The sequence below is a fragment of the Geospiza fortis genome, unplaced genomic scaffold (assembly GCF_000277835.1).
Source record: "Geospiza fortis unplaced genomic scaffold, GeoFor_1.0 scaffold229, whole genome shotgun sequence".
NCBI classification, from domain to species: Eukaryota; Metazoa; Chordata; class Aves; order Passeriformes; family Thraupidae; genus Geospiza; species Geospiza fortis.
In genome coordinates, this window is record NW_005054357.1 from 882097 (window position 1) to 904851 (window position 22755).

At 39.3% G+C, this 22755-nt stretch overlaps 1 protein-coding gene across 2 annotated transcripts; it reads right to left on the reverse strand.

The window, feature by feature from the left end:
• Positions 1-6104: 6104 nt before the first annotated feature.
• Positions 6105-17779, reverse strand: SLC25A24 (solute carrier family 25 member 24). Of its 2 annotated transcripts, XM_031059187.1 has the most exons (10): positions 17657-17779; positions 17103-17190; positions 16548-16659; positions 13809-13967; positions 13317-13469; positions 12106-12213; positions 10485-10652; positions 9252-9402; positions 8402-8594; positions 6105-6726 (listed from the first exon to the last, which is right to left on the reverse strand). In XM_031059187.1, the coding sequence occupies exons 1-9, from the start codon at positions 17724-17726 to the stop codon at positions 8416-8418; spliced, it is 1188 nt and encodes a 395-aa protein (XP_030915047.1). In that variant the 5' UTR covers positions 17727-17779; the 3' UTR covers positions 6105-6726; positions 8402-8415. The 2 variants fall into 2 exon arrangements, with proteins under 2 accessions (XP_030915047.1, XP_030915046.1); XM_031059186.1 differs by having other exon boundaries at positions 6105-8594.
• Positions 17780-22755: the final 4976 nt, after the last annotated feature.

Here is a 22755-nt window from a genome sequence, read left to right on the forward strand (position 1 = left end):
ACTCAAATTATTTTCATCTAGTCACTAAGAACGTCAAAATTGAAGCTTACTTAGGGAGGTCAGCAGAGGTAGCTTCCCCTTCTACAAAGCCCCTTTCAGAGAGAACCACAGAAAGACTTTTGTTGAATTTGGGTAATTTTTAAAGTGAGGCCCATTCTCAACACATGCATTCCTGTGTTTATACTTCAACTATGAATAAGGTATACTTGGAAGTTAAACAAAGAGCCTGTAAATACAAGTTTCAAGTAGTTCCACTGAATAACAACTTCTGGGGACAGGGATAGATGCTTTGAGCTATTTACCAAGCAGCTGTCATGGTGAACTCCAGCCCTTGTACCTTTACAATGAGTAAATCACCTAAAAGTCAACTTCTGGCATCTGGGAAACTTTCAGAACACTGGGGATCTTACATGTTGACTTGTTTCTTATAGCTCAATGGGAAATGGAAGAAGATTAACATAAAGAATGACTCAAAAGGATTAATGCAACTAGCAAGAATGAAATATCCAATTATTTGTTCAAAGTTTCTCATGAGAAATTAGTGTGGTCAGACGGAGCATCAAGTTTCATCCCAGAATGATTATTTAAGCCTTTGCATTTGCCTACATACTTCATTTAGGCTCGAGACTCTTTAGCTGAGGCATCCCAGGTCCTCAGACTCCAGCAGAAAACGTTAATGGAATCGAGATTCTGGGGATGAAACAGGCGGTCCGGCTGACTGCTAAAGGGGGATCAAAAACCTTTGTCTTTGTGAGGATGTGACCTACAGCAGTAAAGGGCTGTGTGTGATGATACATGTCCCCATAGATTTGAACTATCCCATTTTAATTAATGTCTCAAGCAATAGGAATCCCTTGGGGAGATTTCTGCCCTATCAGGAAAAAAAAATGTTGACCTTCAGCCTCTGATTTCATCGCTCACTTCGATCCCACCTCGGCAGTGTGAGGCCCTCCGCACGCCCAGAGCCTCACGCCGGCGGACAAGCAGGCAGCTCGGACATGTGGCGGCTCCATTTCTCCCAGCAGGGTCGGACATGTGGCGGCTCCATTTCTCCCAGCAGGGTCGGAAAACCGAGGGAAAACAAAGGGAAAACCGAGGGAAAACAAAGGGAAAACCGAGGGAAAACAAAGGGAAAACCGAGGGAAAACAAAGGGAAAACCGAGGGAAAACAAAGGGAAAACCGAGGGAAAACAAAGGGAAAACCGAGGGAAAACAAAGGGAAAACCGAGGGAAAAACAGGGGGAAAACCGCGGGAAAAACGGGGAAAACCGCGGGAAAAACAAGGGAAAAACCGGACGAAAACTAAAGGGAAAACCGAGGGAAAGGAGCCGAGGCTGCTGCTGGCACGGCCCTCCTTGCCCCAGCACTGATTGGCTCCTGCATGGAAACACCGGCGCAAAACCCTTACGTTGTTGTTTATTGTTATTATTATTATTATTAGCAATTCAGAGAGCACAAGACCCCCTCCATCCATGTGTATTCTCCAAGGGTCGAGGGCACTTCCAGTGAAAGAAGGCAGTTAAGACACTGGGCCCTGGAGTTCGGCACTTTTCTTCTTTAAAACCAGAATTTACCACTGCAGCTGAGTGGCTTCTCAGTGTTCTCCGAGAGAGATACGCTCCTTACTTGGCAGTGTTAGAGATTGCTGTATTAGAGTGCAAGACACTACTGCCAATTAAAAATAAACTAGGAGAAAAGGCTAAAAACAATAATCAAGAAGGAAGCCAAATTTCTGTTTAGAGATGAAAGACTATCTGTAAGATTAATATTAATTTATCCCAGCAGGCAGCTTTGGCAATCAACTTTTTTTAGAATATGATTGATTTCCTGCTTCCATCAGGTTTCTTCTCACACGGTGGTATTATCTTAATCATCAAACCAAGAGAAAAATCTCTATCAATAGAGTGCATGATACTTTAACAAGCACTGCTGTAGGCCAAGGGCTTAATTTTTAATCAGAATATTATTTGTATCATAGCACAATCTGAGGCTACACACTGAACCATCACAGTATGATGGTAGTGTATGTATAGGGAGCTTAACACCTACAAGACAAGAAAATACCAGCAGCAGAGATGCTGGGGAAGGACGTTTATAAAATCAATAGCAGAACTGAGATTAAAATCTCCATCTGTAAGACACTCTTATCTACAGGATCACACCGTCTCCCATCAAAATGCCATACTGTGGAAATGAGTGCCATTAGATAACAGCCCAGCAAATGCCTCACAGCAAGGTATGGACATTGAGTACGAGTCTGCAGGAACAAGTGAGAATACTGAATAAAACTTCCTTTATCCATTTTTTCTCTAGGATAGAGAAAGCAACTGGAGAAGCAAACTGAAATCAGATACTCCTTAAGGGACCAGTGAGTAACATTTGATGTCTAAGCCAAATTAACTTCAAGAGGATGGCAGTGTCGAGACTGATTCAGAAATGCTCCTACGCCAGCACCAATTCCCTGTGGAGAAATGCAACACCACACTTGCAGCTTTTTTTCTGCTGTGCAGTGCCTGCCAAACTCTGGCCGATTGGCAAAAGACAAATTAAACATTTATGTGGCAGATGGATCAGATACGTGCACTGTCACTCATTCATTAGTACAGGCACTTAATGAGGATAGGTTACATATTGCTGCCACCCCAGAGGCAGAAGGCTTTGTATGAGCAAGTCATGGAGTTTTGGGGAGTCCAGTTTTCCACGCACACAGCACAACCTTTTCCTAAGCCAAAGAGTAATTTCAGAACTTCTGTTATGAGCAAGATCTCTGTGGTGATGCATGAGTCAGAATTTTATATCCTTCCTTATCACCAGCAAAATTTGCAATTGCATCTCAATCCTTCTTACCTACTGAAACCTTTGCAAAGTCTGCCCAGCTAGTAAGAAAAAAGAAGCAAGCCTTGGGAAAGGAATTCTAAAATGCAGCTCTTTCCTGTATACTGCAAGCAATCTTTGAGCTGACAGTAAAAACCTTCACATTTGAGATACATACAGAATCTGAATTGCTAGCTTTAGAATTTATTGTGCAAAGGTGATATTTTTCATAGGCTTCTATTTTCAGAAGGATAGCTTCAGAGCTGCTGCCAGGATTGAGACAATAATCTGTACCACCAAGATTACTCAGAAATCCTATTTGTAAACCAAGTCCTATTAAAACACCCCAGCCTCTGAACTTCTCCTTTAGACAGTTATTGCCCGGCCCCAATTGTTTGAAAGGTTTTTTACGCTGGAAGGAATGAATATGACAGATACAGACACACACTGAAGCAATTTAATGAAGCTAATTGGCCTGCAGTTATCAGAGGAAGCTGCAAAAGGAGCTAAGAGTGTGGGCTTAAAAATCCATGAAGCTGTGTTATGTTAACCCAGTAGGGTTAGATGGAGCAAACATACACAAATCACCTGTTAAAGTGGTATCAATGCAATGAATGGAACTGCTGGAAGAGGCAGAGGCTGCTGCATCTCCACAGCAAGCCAGTTAAAGTTAAGGAATTTGTTTAATTAGGGAAAACAAAATGGCCCCATTACCAAACTGCAACTCACATGGTACAGAGGCATGGGGAAGGCTGCAGGGACATGCAATCACAGAGAACCATGCTGGGGCCAACAGCAAATCAATAGTTCCCTTACAAGCCACCAGATTCCATGGTTCTGTGATAAAAACATGGTTTAGCTGGCCTTATCCTGCACTGCTATAAAACTGCTTTTCCTCTGCTGTGAAGATAATAACTACAGGGAATGAACTCCAGCATTGAGCCTGACAGCCATTCCCCTCAGAAATGTGTATTCCAACAGGACAGTAGATGGCACTGCTGGAATGCAGTCCGAGCATGCAGGATTCCTGCAAACAGCCCAGAGAGTCTCTTTAGGCTGGAGCAGGAGAGAGTGGCTCATACACAAGTGTCTAATACCTTAAACCCGTGGCATTTGCTTTAGGGAAAACGCGAGTCCTTCTGCATCAGAGCCTCAGCAAGAGCTAAACTACAGGGCCAGTATGCTAACAAAAGGCTTCGTTTCAAATGGCAGGAGAACCCATCAAAAGGTTATCTACTGTACTCCCACCTTGCAAGCCAAGACTTTTGCCACCACCTCCTTCAAGGGGATGGGCACGAGATATTCCAGTTCATATGGGCCTAGGGGGGGACAAACCATTCTGGGTTTTAGCATCAGTTCCACGGACACATGATTGAGGAGAGCTTACTTCTCAATCTCCTGCTTTGAGCTCGCAGGGGAAAGCTCTGCAGTGACAGCAGTTTCAGGGCTCCAAGAGTGTTCAAGTAAAAGGCCATTCTGGAAGCTGTTCCAGCAGCTGCACAAAGGAGATGCAGAGACTTGGTGCAAAGAAGATAAGGTTTTGTATACGAATATACATAAATAGATGTAAATGCATATGTGTATACACACTATGGGTGTTTTCCAAAACTTACACAGTACATAACAAACTTCTTTGTTAGCCCTTTAGCAAAGCAGATGCAATGTGTAAGAGTTGAGGTGCACAATACTCAAGCGTTTATTTAGTTGCCAAAACACAGATAATTTTTACCCTGGACCAATACTGACAAAAAAGGCAATACTTCAACACATTTCCAGATACCAAGAGGGCTTAGAAGCTAAGTTACACACCAAGACTGTCAATACTCCCAAATCTCTCTGTGTTAAATATCCAGTTCTTATCAATTATGTTCTCCACAAGGTACAGTTTAGGATCAGTATCTTGTTTTGAGTCCTAAAAGCCATTCCCAAGACAACTCTGACATCAGAAGGGGAAGCATTTAAAAACCACACTTCCCTGCACAGCAAATAGCCTCCAGGTTGAGACATCCTTGATATTTTAGGAATTTATACACAGCAATACCACTTACTGCAATACACTTCTAGCTGTACACCTTATCCAACTGATTAAAATCAGAAAGTCACAAAGAGAAAGCTGCCAATACATCCTGCCTGGGCCAGTGAGTGCAGCCAGCTCAGAGCTGAGAAGCAAGGCAGGAAAGGACAGAAGTCAACCTCAGCCTGTGTCAGAAGTCACCTTAGCCTCTGAAGGCTAATTTGGGCACCAGGCAGGCCCACACCAGTCTCACCCTGGGAGTGCTGGGCACCAGGCCTTGTTTAGCAGGAGGGAAATAAAGGTGCCAAGGGGCTTTCAGCACACAGAGTTCACCTTTCCATGAGCAGGTGCCAGGCAGCTTGGGCCCTGGCTGGGGCCACTGTTAAGAATGCCCCTGCTGCAGCAGGCATACCCTGCCACGAAGCCCACCACAATCAAGAGGCAAAGACACACACTGGCAGAACTATTTTAGATTTCATGCCATTTCTGTAGTGTTTTCTAGTGTTAATGGTACTGGATAGCTGTCACACTCCACATACATCTTAAAGGGAATTCCCTTTCCCTTCTGGGCTCTTCTTGCTGAACACTTGCAATAAAAAGCATTCTTGCCTCAAGTCAAATTGAAGATCAAATTGTTCACTTAGTCAGGAATCACACACTGTGCATCTACCTCTTCCATTACTTAAAAGAAAACTTCTAAAACTTATGTTACAAGAACTGTACTTGCAGCAGAGACTGAAAAGCTTCCCCTAATTTGTTTACAATTATCTTTAACATTTGAAGGATTGCTGTGAAAACCTCAAACGGAGTTGTCAAAGCTGGCTGCTAACAAGCTTTGAGCAGCATAGCCATACTACACATGCAGAGTAAATTAAGTCAATTACCTTGAAAAGATTGTATATTGATCCTTAGACTAACAAGTAAGATTAACAACAAAGCAAGATCAGCAGTAATACAAGCAAGTATGTTTGTCCCTGATTATGAAAAGTTCTGTCACGCAAGGTACACAGAAGCAAATTATTGGCTAATAGTTCAATGAACAGCAAAAATAGTGAACATGTGGTCTTCCATTAAGCAATGAGACAGTTGTAAACAGGATGGAAATTGACTTCTCTCCAGCTGTTTTCAAGTACCAGTGTAATAGCAAAGCATAGTCTAGTCTGAAACCTACTTTTAGATCAATTACCTTCATTTTTTACATTGGGTATTATGAATATAATGCAATAAAGAAGTGTCATCTATCAGACCTTGAAAAAAACACATCAGCACAATCCAGCCAGATAAGGAAACAATGATTTATTAGAAACTGGTAGTTTCATGGAGCTAGAAAGGTAAACATACATTTAAGAGACAAAGAATACACAATTGAACACAGTCATCATCAAGGCACATAATGAAAAATCAAATCTGAAACAGTTCATCTTTTCAACATTTGAAAAGGTCACCATGATTTCAATACTCATAATGGCACTTGCACACTATAAACAAAATGAAACAAGTCTGGAAGATAGAAATGCTAAAGTCATCTTTACATCACACACACAATACATTTGCTCATTGGTCACAGTCAAAATTACCAGCAACTGATCTCACAAATCCCACAAAGGTACAAAGATATTGGCAAAACCAAGGAAAATCCTGATCAGAAAGGCATTATACATATAAATGATTCAGATAGAACGACTTTTTTTTTTCTAAAGTGCAAAGTCCAACATTTCCCTAAAGGGAAGGCCAAAATACAGCTAGAGCTGCCATTTTCTGAAATGTGATAAAAAATTCTATAATACAGATTTTATGGAATTGCTATGCATCCGTTTATGGAGAATAAACATCAGCCATGGAAGCACTGAACACAAATTTACATGTGACTGCTGTTTGAAAAATATGGCCCAAAGCATCTGTAGAACAAGGGAGATTCAGGCAGTTATTTTTGCTCGCTTACTTTTTTTTCTGCTTAAAAAAAAAAAAAGAAAACAAAAAAATCCATGCACCCCTCATGCCCACCCAAAAAAAGAAAGAATTAAAAAGAAGACCCTTAATGACCTTAACAGAATAAAGTTCTTCCTTCAGTAATCCAATTTCAGAAAGTGGTCTAAGAGCAGTTGCTTTTAGAAGGTCAAGGTAAGTATAATCTCGAATTTACCAAGACTAAGACATTACACATTACAGAAAGCAGAAAAAGCCTAACAAAATAGTCTGGTAATAATTGTTAATCTATTTCAGTGCTCAGGCCTGAAGGCAACTGTGTGCCCCTCCACACACACCAAAAAAAAAAATTAAAAAGGAAGTCACTTTGGAAGGACTTGTACATGGAAATGCCTAAAGTTCTGCATTGAGGAAGGGTTTTTTGAGGAGGAGCTGTTTCTCAAGCACTAGCAGGTCTGTATGCATGCTTTGCATGCTACATTAACACCAATCTGATGGGCACCTGAGGTCAGCACTGCCACTTGGTCACCTGGACAAAACACTTCAGTATTTTATTATCCCAATTTCACACCCACAGCCAATGTGCACAGAAGACTGATCTTGCATGACAAAACGGTAAAAATCCTTTACATAATAATGCAATCCTCTACTGGCTAAAAGCACAGAGTGGATGTAACCCTCTGAATAAGGGAAAGAATGGAGAGTCCAAAATGACAAGCATTCCTGTTCCCAGAGCTATGAACAGCTCTGCCATTGGCTGTACTAGAATTACAACCAGCTTCATACTGGATCCTCCATCCTGTTTTTAAATAGCAACTTGCACTTGTATGGAATGGATCTAACATCCAAGCTTTTTCTGTTCCTTTGTATTATGATCCTATAAAATATGCAGCTGTAACCCAAATTATGCCATAGTTAATGGTGCTGACACATTTACAAGTACAATGAAAAGCAGGTCCAGTGAAGCAAGTTATTAAAATTGTTGACTGTATTACAAAAATACCGTGTAAATCCATTTGAGGTATTCCGATTCTGCAGAACAGCAGTTTCTCAGGCTCTTTAAATAATGAAAAATAAAAAAGGTTTGCCTGAAGACAAAGGTGATGGGCTACATTTTAATGTGTTATTCCATCATTGTGTGTATCCAAGATGCTATTTCTTATGAACTTAACATTCAGTCTTCAAAAATAACAAAAGTGCTCACTTCTAGGCATGCAAAATGTCGCCTGTGAATTGCTTGAGTGTAGGCAGCATGACAAAACACAAAGTCACTTTCATATATTCAGTATCAAGGCAGTATAAACTTCTCCTACCTTTGGTTTCATCCAAGACAAATACACATTTAGAAAGGACAAATTTAAAAAACCCCAATGAGTAAAATATGTATGATTTCCTAAATATAAGAACATACTGCTGATTTAAAGACAGTTTCTTGATTTTTTTTTTCAACTCTGTGACATTTTAAAGTGCAATATATGTATCTGTTTAAAAATGGTGAAATAAAATTTAAGTAAGTTTCTTCCCACTTAGGGACAAACATGGAAGTCGCAGCATCTCTCTATAAAGATCTGTCTCTAATTGCGAGAGCAGATTACTTGAGAAAACATTATTGTTTTGGTGTTTCCAACAGCATTAGAAGCATCTCACCTTTTTCCTTCATTTCATGCTATTCCCAAATTCTGTTTCATTTTTTCATATACAACATAGCTGATGCTGACAGCTGGAAGCACTTTCATAAAATTAGGGGCTATGCCCCTATAAAGTCCTCGGAGTCCCTCTGTAGCAACAATTCTTTGAAAGAGACCAACCATGCTTAGCTGTGGAGCTCCTTCCACTGAGGCTAGAACAAAAAGATAATGTGTTATAAAACAGTTCTAGTAATATGAAAAATCTTGAGCAAGTCTCAAACACCTGGATCATGAGCCTACTATCTCAGGCCCACTGAAGAGAGATGTTTCAATCCCAGACATTTGGGAGATATCCATCTGTCTAAATTCCAGTGGAAAGCATTATCCACCTATGTTCCTTTAGAAATCAAGGCTCCCATCCTTAAGTTTGTGCAGAAACCTAGCAAACAAAAATCTCAACTACGAAACTATCCTAATGAAATGCCCTACAGAGCAAACATTGCGGTCTACCCTCTCAGGACAATTCAAGCCCTATCATTTAATCCCTAAAATTTAGAAAACATTGTAAAGTTTAGAAGAGTCTTCCAGATTATAACAGGGGCTGTGTCTGCTAGTCTTGTATGGAATGTGGCTCTCAGAATATACAAAGCACCAGTGCTTGAAATGTTACTTTTTAAATTGAGTATAAAGAACAACAGTGTTGGGGGTAAGAGGGAGAAGGGACCAACATTAAGAAGAATTTTCCGGATACGTCCTTAGTTTTTCCAAGTTGTTTTTTTTTTTATTCCTATGTCTCTGCTAGAGCTATGCCAGATGATACAATTTTCATGTGACTCCCCACAGAAGCATTTTCAGGAAGGAGAACTGACCTTGAGCCTGCATGCGTGTTCTGATGAGAGCCAGAGGGTAACTGGCCAACTGCCCACACGTGCTGGACACGGTGCCACAGCCCAGCAGCACAAACACACCTGGGTTTGCAGAGCTTGATGCATAGTGCTCTAGCCACGTACTCTTCAAGAGCTGCCAAGGTACAAAATTGAACAGTAGGACAAGAGATTTGCATTCAAAAAGGTAAACAAGTGCTTCTTTATTCATAACAAAATCCTAAGGGCTCAATCCTGAAAAGCACCAATTTCACTGGGCCAGTCCTACATGCTTGAAGTGCACAGGTAAACACCATAGCACACAGGGAAGGACTTCAACCAGACTACAATAGTTAGTACCTAGAAGAGAAATCCTTAAAAGATCTAGCAGCAGGAAAGGGCCCATGCACCTGTAATACTTTGGGGAGAGGAGGTGGGAAACAACCCAGCACCTCACAGAGTGCAACAAAAGCTCACATATCTGTGCACATCATCCCATGCAGAAACAAGGATGCAAACTGTAGAAAAGAAATTCCATACAGCTTTGAAAATGTTTGTTCAAACATTTTCAGTTGTGGTGATGGCTAATGCAGTGTCAAAAAAAGATTTGTCTAAACTAGAAAAAAAAATTAGTCTGTGTGTCTGAGTTATTTAAGACACTTTGAAGCAACACATATTATCTAAGGTAGATAAAAGACTTTCAACATTGCTGGTGGGTGAAATAGGTGCCAGTTTCTCTGGAAAGGAAGGACAGCAGTGTTTCAAGCTCCTCAGAAAAGCAGTGTCAGCCAGAAAGAATTCTGGTAACATGCACAGACACAGAAGGAATTCAGGTTAATATAACCCACTCATAAACCTAACAACTGGCAAAAAAAAAGTGTAAACTATCATAATATGAATATCCTTTTAAAGGCATGTATTTCCCATAAAATGGGTATGTTCCAGTCTAACAAGGCTAGATAAGTATGAAACCTTGTGGTACTGCCAAGGTCTGTTTAATCCTCTCATAGCACATTTCCTGCTTGGTACTCTTGCATGGAAGGGCCCATCTGCCCAGGCACTCCTCAAGAGGGGCAAACAGAAACATTGAGGTCTAGTAAGATCAGTGGAAAGTCTCTTTTGTTTTTTTTTTAAATTGAACCAGCTGTAATTGTACAATAATGCAAACATTCTAAATATATTTAGGCTTTTTGTAAATTAATTATTGACAGCTACATGCATTCAGTGATCTAAACTCACCTCATAAACAGCAAGGTCAATGCCAGCATAAGGAATTATACCCAGAATATTAGGAATATAGCCTTTGTAGAAGGCCTTTGGACCTTCTCTTTTTAAAATCTTCTTAGCACAGTCAAACATCCCAGAATATTGCCCTGTTTTACCCACAGCCAATCTGGTCTTTAAAACCTAAAAGGAAAAAATAGCAGTCTTAATTACATACCTATTAATTAATCTATTTTAGATACACAGTATATCTCTGCTTATTGAATTCTCTAGAACTGCTTTGCACTTTGATGCTGCAAATCTCTTTTGATTACTGGTAAGGCATTGTTAGCAGCAGGCTTCATCAAGTTCTGTCCTTAGTGCAGAACACGACACATTACTGTACACTAGCTTACAAATTCTTTTTGTAAGAATTTAAAATTGCATTTTAAAATTGCATTTTAGCTTTATTTTCTTGATTAAAACAGGCAGTTATTGATCAACTTGAAGGCAACAGTGTAGGCAATATTCAATAGAAGTATTAGCTAAGGCTCAAGTGAGAGTGCTAACATGCTAGCAGATGATACTTCTGATCTGGGAACACTAAAGCCTATTAAGAAAATAATTTTCACTCAGGAATTTCCTGGCACTTGACTTTTCTCTCTTATTTAGAAACATCCTAAAACCACTTCTAGGACAGTACCGTATCTTTGTGAGGAAGACCAGAAGATATTGTAGAACAGTTTCCTTGTCTCCACTGATCAGTGTAATCCAGACAATTTACATCATGTTTCAGTTCTTCCCTAACTTAACCCATCTCTGTACTCAGCTCAGCTGGAACTCACCCTCTGGAACAGCAAGGATGCTCTTTAAAGAGATCATTATTACTTCAGCAATGAAAACAGTTCCATTCCTACTGAAATCCCCACCCCTGAAAAAGCTATTTAGGTTACATTTGCCATTTCTACCAAACTTGATATTGGTATTGGTTTAGTCCCAGCCCCAACATCTATTCCAACAAGGATCTGCACAAGTGATAAACCTTGTGGGGAACCAGCAGTAAAGAAAATACGTGTTGCTTCTGTGAAATGGTGTGTTACAGTTACCCTGGAGCAGTTAATATACTAACACTAGTTACATTGCAGTGGGTACTACCCCCTACAGGTATGTCCTGCAGGGGAAAGAGCAGCCAATCCACCCAGCCTGAGCTGTAGCTCTTACATCCTTCTCCCACACTGTTCTTATGAGACACAGCTTCCCATCATAACACAACAGAACTTCAGATCTGTCCAGACAACACTATTCCTTGATTATATAGAGCAGGAAAAGGATTCACGCCCAATTTACAAAATGCTTGAATACATAGTGAATTTTAAATGTTCTTGGATGATATTTTTTCCTTCACTAGGTTTTATTTAAATATTGTTTAAAAAAATACTATACAGCAAAATACTACAAGAATCAGTTAGAACTTATTATATTCTAAAATGCCTAGCACTGAAAGTCTGAAAGGAAAGCCAAAGTAAAAAAAATAGGGTACCAGACTAGAGAGGAATTTTTACAATATTTTCAAGAGCAAAATGGGATTTACTTAGGAAACAAACCAAACATTTTGCTCCAATAGAAGCAGATTCTCTCACCTCCATGGGACACTTACCTCCATGGGATAAATAGAAGTTTGTGCTGTTGCTCCAGCTAAAGAACCAGATACAAATCTTTCAACAGTGCCTAACTTTCCATCATCCCTAGTGAGTATCTTCTTATACTGTATAGTTAAAACACAAAGACACAAATTTTTTTTAGGAGTGGTAAGAGTTATTATAAAAGGGAAAAGTATAGTACAAAATGTCTTTTCAAGCTGTTCTTAGTTTTTCATGCATTTACAGTCACATTTGCTAACCCAAAAAAATTCTCCAGAACACAATAAAAAACATTCCAGCCTGCAAGAATTCTTAGATTAAATACCTCTGTCACCCACAGTACCATCAGGTATTCTGCAAACAGCCAAATCAAGGGTCCCTACACTAAGAACTCCAGAAAACAGAGAGGAACCAAATTCCTTAGCAGATCTAGTTGTCCAATCAAAGAATGAAAGATTTCACAGAAGCACAGATTCAATTTCACAGAAGCACTTTGAGCACTGTACATACTATGTCATTCCATGAGTAAAGAATAATGTGCCCAAAGTTCCTCTGTGGCACCAAAATCTGCTGTTCAGTCTTGCAACGTCTCCAAATTTATTTGATATTTTGGTGTTTTTATCTCCTCCATGTACAGAGATGTGCAGCATGCTCATTTGGTCTTACTTGAGGCACTGGCACGCCTCACAGAGCAAAAATAAATCTCATTTAAATACACCAGAATGGGAGTTCATTTTCCAAAGAAGGATTAGGCCTTAACATGATGCTTAAAGCTGATTCAGAGGTAAATATAACTCTGAAATCCAGGATGAGGGCATCATACATAGCACTGTGATATTTGACTTTAAATGAACCCCTTGTAAGTTCAGCTAGCATAATGCACCAAGTTTTTGCCTGCTGTCACTTTGCAGCAATAATCAAGATATTAATGCAGTACTCCACAAGGCCATGCAGAATGAGGGACAGTTTAAAACACGTAACAGATATAATTCATCTGCATGCTTATAATACAACAGTAAAATCTGCCTAATAGTAAGCATTCTATAGACTATTTTAAATCTGAAAGTCACTCCAATTACTATGACAAAATCCCTAACAAGGGGACAAGTTGGGACAGGGGGACAAGATGACAACAAATCCCATATAATACAATAGTGCCAGTAATGAACAGTGAAAGTGATTTAGGACTTTATTTGGCATTATTTTCATTATTGATTTATCATCCTACCTGTTCATAAGCCCAAAACTTAATAGCTGTTTCAGGAGCTATTTTCACAACATTTACACCATTTCCCCTCCAAAGGGATCGGACACCACCTTCTTTCAACATTTGCTTAAAACCGCTCGCTATATTCATTTTGTTTGACTTTGAACCGTGAACCTAAAAAAATCCAAAAGCAAAGTCACAGTACTGAACATGGCTCTGATTAGATTATAAAACTCATCATATTAAATCGATTAAATATATCAACTAACAAAACCATATGCACAATTGAGAAAATCTAATTTTAGTAGCACAAGTACTGTAACATTGTGCTTACATTTTCCCCACATCTATAAAATACCATTTTTATGAACACAAAAAAACCAGAAATAGTCAAAACACAGCCAGACCTCTGCAATTTAAACACTGCCCTTGGCCCCCCATTTTTTTCCAACAGATCTCTAGAAACTGAAGTGACACATTGGAAACCAAGAAATTGTTGAACATTGCACCTACCTGCATCATGACTTTGAGGCGATCTAAGGGTGCTGTACCTGTTCGAGAGACAGCACCAGCCACTCCTCCTGCCAACAGCTGCTTCCACCACTGCCCACTCTTCTTCTCTTCCTCCGTGAACTCATCTGGAACAGTCAAACTATCTCCTATATCCAACACCTTTATGAATCCAAAGCAAAGATGTGCAAATAACTACCTCGTTCCATCACCTCAGTTATACCCACAATTCTAACTCCAAATGAATATACTACCTAAGAATGTGCAAATAAAGTGCTAGTTACAAATAAAAAAATCTCTAATTTACATTCTATAATTAACTTGCTATGCATTGCTATTCAATGAAAAACAACTTTAAGTGACTTCTACATAGATATTTAGCAATAACACCACAGACCCACCATTTCAAAGACTGCACCATCATCATTGAAAATTACCACAAATTTTCTCCTTGAGTATGGCCCAAGCAAAGACATTCTGTCATGATCAGCAGTCCTTCAAAGTCAGCACTAAAGCTCAAACGCTTATATGTTGCAGCTAACCTTTCACCAGACAGTCTTGTGGGATTACTTTGGTAATCTCCTAAGGTTGCTAACAGGAGATTTCTCTCACGGTCATTTATTCACACATGTGGGATGTCTCCTTCTCCCAGACTCTCCAACATTTTAAAGCAGGGTTTTAACAGCTGATATATCAGAGGATTCTATTTCCAGTGACTGTTGCCTATTATCCTACCAAATGAATAGTTTGACAGATGCCTTATAGATTTTCTTATCAGCAGTTATACTCAAAGACACATATAATTACTTTTTTCAGCTGTAGGAGTTTGACATTTCACTAAGGGGGGCACATTTGTATTGCCATTGGATTTGATCAAAGAACAACATTAATATAGGTTTTAATGATAAAACTAAGACATAACAGTATGAAATCTCACACATCACTTTTGCTCCTAAGTGTAACCTATGATCATCATACATGAGAAAAATACACTGTAGATAATGCAAATCTGCTATTACACATAAATTAAATTTATAAAAAGAACAAAATTGTATTAATAACTGATAAGTACTGACCAGAAAGTGTGTTAACTGATAAACTTTTGAACTACCGTTGATTTTAATTGTAGACATTATATCCCTAATTTATGCTGCATTCTCTCTCTGTCAGTAGATAGAATACTGTCCTGGTCATTTGGGACAAAACCTGCAGAGTGCAGAATGTAAATATAGCCATTGAACAAAAAGGATAAGCACCACCTATTCTGGATATTGAACACAGAAGAGATTAATTGGAAAATCCTTTCGCCTTTTTTGCATTTGAGGTTTCAAAGTAAGGTGTCATCAGTTGCTCAACTATGGAAACATCAAAAGATCAATCAAAATTCTCAAAACATAAATTCAGTGTTCTGAGAGATATTATGCATATCTACCAGGGTTTAAATCTTGTTTGTACTGAGACCTAAACACAACTAAGGAAAAAAAAAGATCAATTTGAGGGTGCTTATAACAGAAAGGCCACAGCTACCATAATAATTCTATGCCAGTGTAGCTATCTGCTTGGAAGAGTCCGATAGCAATTACATAATAAAAACAGAATTGTAAGAGCTGTCTGTAAATGTCAGCCAGGCTGGGAGGTTTCACATCTGCTCTTATCTCAAAGACCAGCTGTGTTGTTGGATTTTGCCTGCTGTGATAACTGGGTCATCAGCTGACTGCAACACCAGGATCACAGGAGACTCCCTCAGTTGTTTCTTGGGAGCAACTAATGACATTCCATAATTTAAAAAAACCAAAAAATACAGATATTATGTTTAATAATAGTAAGGAGCATTTTATGAAAGCAGAGGTTTTTTCCACTAAGCAAGCTGGGACCAGGACTGTTTGACCTCATAGCAGTGCTTCAAGTGCTCTCTTCAGCAAACAGGGAGCTAACTGCCTTTTGGCAAGTATTCCTCAGCTGAGCTTGTACAGTGTCAAACACTCCAAGCGCTCAGATCTCATAAAATTTTTTTTATTATGGAAATGCTGACGAATCCCTGGAGATATAAATGGTCTCACTATATTCAAAGGCATCCAACCTTACTTTATTTCCTCCAATAATCTACAGGAAGGATATTTAGCAAAGAGGATTACTGTTGGTTTACTTACTTCATTATTGTTCTTAAAAATCCATCAACTGAGGTGTTAACAGCTCCATGCAATAAAAACTTAAAAGATTTCTCTACGCAGTGGATAACCTATTGCTGTATATTCTGTATGCTTAAATAAAATTCTTTGGCACAAAAGAGCCCAATGTGCACAGAAAATCACCAGTCAAGACACCACTGATTTTATGATAATTATAATGATACTATATAATGCAAATACTAATTTCAACATAAGAAACAGTTAAAATCTCTATATAAGTGGTTTCAACAAATTAAATCCTACTGTAATATGCAAATAATAATATTTAATATTGTGGTTATTATTTTTCTGTGAAATATCTGAAAAGAGGAAAAAGATTCTGTCCTAACAATTACTGATAATTATTTGCAAAGTTTAGATGACGTTGTTCGTTCAGAAGGAACTCATGTGACACACTCCTGCTTGTAAATGGGAGAGCATGAAGTGAAAAGGACAACCAAACAATACAGATATGCTTGAAATATAACAAGTGTGAAGCTGTTATATTCAATATCACAAATTATCAGAGATGAACTTAAGAGCTGCACTAGGTTAAAAGGGAAGTTGAACTTACAGTGGAATGTTTCCAATATCGAATTATTTCTTCAATGTCTGTAGCTGGATTAAACATAAAATGATCTCTCCACTCATTCCAGTCTACTGTCATTGTCCCATCAGCATCAATACTGAAAAGAAATTGAACAAAACTATATAAGGAAATAGTAATGGTGGGGGTTTGTTCTGGTTTTTTTTTTGCTCTTTCTTCACCCTCCCCCCCCCTTTTTTTAACTTGGCTTATCACATCAATAACAACTGTAAATTCCAAACATTGTAAATTCCATACAGTGACTTCAAGGCTGAATCTGCTTTGGCATTTCAAAACTATGCTTCTCTTATCCAAATGCATCTGTCCTATTCCATTTAAAAACATAATACAGTGCTTCTTTCTGTCAACAACCTTTACAGAGAAATAAAGTCACATTCTCCTCCCAGAACCAGATGCTCCAATAGTAACTAGCAACACCTTTCAAAGTCATAATCCCATTTACCCCCCTCTCTAAAATAAAAAAATATAGAAATTAACACTACAAGGAAGATTAAGCTGCCTCAAAAAATAGTAATTCCTGACCTTTGCAGGATCTTTTCTGCCTGTTTTTCTGAAATGTTTATACCCAATATCTTGAGGGACTGGACAACTTCTGAGGCTTCAATTTTTCCTTGAAACATTAAAATAAAGATGATACATATTTAAAATGTGGATCTTAATAAGCTTAGCACCTTGGAGCTCATTGCAACAGTTGAATAATTGCAAAGATGATTTAAAAATCAACTTAGCACAGAGGATGTGTTTTGATTATCTACTACAAGGACGAAGCAAATAGGATGCAAATATACAGTTGGTTAAAAACTGGTTTATCTTTAATAGCTAGAAATAGTCAGAAATTTCCTCACAGTTTCTCCAGCTAGGGAACAAGGAGCCCCAGTTCAGTGTACTTGGAGAAAATAGAAAGAATAAAGACTAATTTTTTTTAATCTATAGCAAACTTTAATTATGATCATGTTAAGGAGAAGAAGGATTCCATATTCACAACTTTTTTTCCAGTCAGAAAAATATAAGTTACACTAATTTTAATGCAGTTTCTTCAGACAATGTTTGAACAAATGAAATAAATCAAGGTATACCATCATTGTTTTTGTCCAGGCTCTTGAATGCCAGTTTCATCTTCTTCTCATGTTCTTTAAGGTACTGCATAAATTCTTCAAAATCCAGCTGTCCATCCTGATTAGTATCCCCAGCTTTAAAAATTTTCTATTGAGAGAAAAATTAATATCTTATTTGTCCAAATTACAGCATGTCACAAAGCATCATTTTGTTTTCAGAATTTAACACACTCAATATTTGCATATGGAGAGAAAATACTTTGCAGCAAATATAAATTTAAGGAAGCATTATTTATTATTTTACATAACTTTTCTGTGCAGAAATTTTAAGGTTTCTTACCAGCACTGGCAAGTTATATCTACAGGTATCAAATAATTTGTGGAGGAAGAGGTAGGGGACATGAGAAAAACCTGTGAGAGAACAAGTTTAAGCCTTTGAGTTTCCAGTACATGAAATTTGTCAGTAAAATAAGCAGAACCTTGACTATCATCTTAATAACATGGTCTATTAATTATGAACCATAAAGATTAAAAAATACAAACAGCAATTAACTCTTTAAATGCTGACCAAAAACTTAAAAAGATCTTGCCCCACTGGCATGTGCAGCCCTCAGCGTTTGAGAGAACACGGATTTCTGCTTCCAACTGAAGCCCTGACTACAATTTTAAACAAACACAAACACACTTATCTTCCTTTCTTGCATGTGCTTCCTAGGAACTGTCCTGCAGATAGAAACACTTCACGTAAAATTAACTATGCATTGAATGCATGGTATGCAACTGCCAGGACTGCAGGAAACAAGTCTCAAACACAGCCCTGGCAGACACTTCTCCAACCAAGGGCCAGGAAACTTCACCATCTCCACGTGTGAAAACTTACTTGTTAGATAGAGAAGGGCAATTACAGCAGCCCTGCAAGCAGCAGCCTGTGACTGCTGAGGCTTGTGCTCAAGGCAAAGCCCAGGGATGCTCTGCAGGGTTTAGGAGTTGGGCTTTACCCCCAGCAAGGGCAGCTCTGGGCACGGAGAGCCAAGGCCACCGCAGGGCCATGGCCGCTGCCATCGCTCCTCGTGCTGCCGCAGCACTGCCCTCTCCTCGGGCAGGATGTGCAGGAAACCAGCCCAGAGCCCTGCTCCAGAACACAAGATTTAAGGGAAAATCATGTCTTATCCCCTCCTTTGGACACTGGTCCCTGTGGGTTCCCTCAAAGTGCAAAATTCTAGGGGGAACACTCAGTAGCAGACAGGAGACCAAGGGGACAGCACCATCTCCTCACTAAGTGCAGCTTCACTGCACTGCAGTTATGTGTAGCACAGATACTGAAAAGCAGCAAAGCTGAATATTCTCACTCAGCTTCAGTCCTGTGCAGATCACAGAAGGCCGAGAATGGAGCAGCAGAGCACTGAGATTTTGTGCATAATGAAGGGAATTGCAAAAATCCAGCAAAGTCAACTGCATGTGCTCTTGCTTCTTGAAAAACTCATTGGTGCCCTTCTTTTCTGCAGCTGGAATTCTTCCAAATTTCAAGCATCAAAAATTCTTCCTCCTATCTTCTATTCAGCAGACTGCCTTGTGCAACTGTAGTTTCTGAACAAAGTAACCCTCAACAAGATTTGAATGGCTGTTCTAATCTGCAAAATCCGGTTTTAATTCTGTTTATTCCTCTTTAATTAGTAGAGGTATTCAAAAGACCAAAGTCCAACAAGTTCTAGGCTACAGAAACCAAACACTAAGGAAGCAGAAAACTGGCATATTTGTTGCATGAGTCTGAAAAAGACTGAAAGCATCTACATAAATTTATGTTGCCTCCTTCATCTTCCCTATCATTCCACAAAAAGGAATGTACTTTAAAGTTTCATCGCAAAAAATCAAAATTTATAAGACTATCAAGGATTTCTCAATGAAATGGAGCAAACTGATATTGTATGCCAGTGAAATGAGCAACTTATTTACCTTCCATAATACAGCAAGTTGTGCACAATGAAAATCAAGTCAAGATACCACATATTCAGATAACTGTGATTTGGTATCAGCTTTGAAAAACAGTGTTCTTATTACAGTCATAAGTCCAGCTTAATTGTAATTTCTATTAATAACCTGTCAACACAGACAGATGTAGTCATCAATTCAGTTCCATGCCTCTGTCAATACGGTTAAAGCTGTTCAGAATTTCCCATCACAAAAAAAAGTTAGTTTACATTTACAGATATTGATGGATACAGTCCTGACCACAACCTTCTAACAAGAAATTAAGAAAGGAGTAGATTAATCATTCAAAAAAAAATCCAAACAAAAAAAAAACCAACCAAACCCCACCATTAAAAATTACTCTGAAGAATCCCCTCTCAAAGACACTCAGTCTCAAGGCGTCTTTTACTCCACTCATGGCACCTCATGCTGCAGGGTCCAAGTGTCCTGCTGGGCTCCCACACCTTCCTGAGAAGAGGTGGCTTATGTGACACTTGTAATCTCTTTGTGCAAGTTCTACTCCTCACCAATTGTTACTGTTCCCTGTTGCTTCCTGAACTACACAAACCAAAATGCAGAACAAAGAAAGTGGTTTTCTGTCTCACCTATCTGTGAGGACAAAACTTGAACTAAATCATAATTATAATAAAATCTCCACTGCTGAGGATGATGTGAGCCAAAGAAAACAGGAACTCCTAGTTAGAGAGTGGGTAACTTCTGTATGCGAAGGGGGGCACCTTTCAGTTCATCTGCCAAAGAAGTGGATTCCATATTGCAGCATTGAGAAATGGTAAGCACAAACTTACTCTACATTTCCTACTTTCGTTTTGACAGTTATTTTCCAGACTTCAACTCAGTCTCAGCCACTCTCAGTGAAGCAGAACAGAAATTACAGGGAACAAAGACATATGGCACATGTGTTTTTCTCTCAGTACAAATCTAAAAGCTCATGCAAACAAAAGCCTCTTGCTGTCTATGAGGTGAACTAATATGTGAGTGTTAAAGTTTCAGATTAAAATCAGTAATTTCCAAGTTTATGGAACTAACAGGAACACCGGAAGAAGCTTGCCTTCTACTTGGCAGGCAGAAACTTCCTCCTGGGGGGTTCCACGCTCCATGGGCATAGCCAGCAGGAAGACACCTCTGGATCCTGTGGGGAGCCTGGCACACTAAGTCCTTGGTACAAACTGGCCCTTCACAGCATCAAATAGTAATTCAAGTTGGAAGGAACCTCTGGAGTCCATTGAACTCAACCCCAGCTGAAAGCATGTCTAATTAGATCTAATTCCATCAGGTCGTGTGAGACCACATCCAGCTGAGTCTTGGACATCTTCAAGGAAGGAGATTCCACAGCCTCCACACGCAAACTACTGCATCAGTCAATCACTGCCCATTTCAGTTCAACACTGAATCCAACTCTGCTCTTCTGCATTTACTATACCACCAGATTTTGTATAATTACAGCCACTTGTCACTCTCCCAGTGCCTGGGTCACCAGCTTCTCAGATGGAGGAGAACTGGATGCATTTTAAAATAGGCATGCTTACAATAGAGCAGGAACCAAGGTGCCAACACTCGCCTACAAGTCCTGGGAAACAATGTTTGGCATGCCTGCCACATAAAACCTGCCATTTCTTGTTACTGCCTTACTGTGGGATCAGCTCACCTTCACAAAGGCTCAGATGCAAATGTTTCTTTTTCAAGGCACACCATTTTTTTTCCTCATTGTCTAAAAACTGTAATCCCAAGCAGTAAGGATAATTCACTGGGCAAAATGAAATGGTGACCACATAAAGAATTATTAATTACTGACAGATAGAGGAAGACAGCTTAGATGATGACATGAGCTATAGCAATGTGTGCTTACAGCCCAGAAAGACATCCTGGGCTGCAGAAAAAGAAGCAAGACCAGCAGGTCAAGGGAGCTTCCACCCCTCTACTCTGCCCTCATGCGATCCCACCTGGAGTGCTCAGCACAGCAAAGACACAGACCTGGTGCAGCAGGGCCTGAGGAGGCCCCAGAGGCGATCAGAGAGCAGGAGAACCTCTCCTGTGAGGTGTCTATGAGGAAAGGCTGGAGTTTTTCAGACTGAGGATGAGAAGGCTCCAGGGAGACCTTATTGCAGCCTGTTGGTACTTGAAGGGGCTTATAAAAGACACAAACATTTTAGCAGGGCCTGTAGCAATAGGACAGGAGTAATGGTCTTAAATGCAATGAGTGTCAATTTAGATTACGTGTAAGGAAGAAGTTTTTTACGATGAGGGTGGTAAAACACTGGCACAGGTTGGCAGAGCCTGATGCTCCACCCCTGGGAACATTTGAGGTGAGGCTGGGTGGGGATCTGAGCAACCTGATATAGCAACCTTGCTATATTGCAGGGGAATTGGGCTACAAGACCTTTTAAAAGTCACTACCAATCCAAACAATGCTATGATTCTGTGATCTTTCTTTTTAATGCTACAGGCCTCCACACAAACAGACTAAAATGCTCCTGGGCTGACCTATTTGGTCATGACACTGTCAACTTTGTCTTTCCTCCTCTTTTCATCATAATTCTACTATTTTTGTTCATCTTCTGTTGCATATTTTGTACAGCTACTTTCCAAGTCCTGCACAACAAGGCAACACCAACACAAAAGGCCACAAGCAGACTGAAACACTGAAGGTTTTTTTTTTTTAATTCTCCATTATATAAATCATGTTGCAGTGTTGAATTCCTACTCCATCAGAAGACCTCTGTATTTGGTGTGGAAATGTAACTCAGTCAGCAGGTCTGTTGAAAAAAAAAGAATTACAGACAGGCTTTATATACACATCAAAAACTCCCTACCTTTCTCTTGTAAGTGTCCTGATGAATTATTAGATTGCTCTATGCCAAAGTTTTGAACTTTAACACATTCATGGTTACAAAGTAAAGACAACTAATGCAATACACTAATCATCTTCATGTTTTTATGTAGACTTCTCTTTTAAATTCACAGTCTGACCTTTATATTATTTAGTATCATTATTTGTGTATTGTGCATGAGCCTTCACATTCTGTTTACAAAACTGAACTGTGCATGAAAGGTGGGGCTGCTGAGTACAAAGGAATACCAATCTAGTCATTAGCTTGTTATTTTAGGTTATTAATATAATGTAAAGAATATTT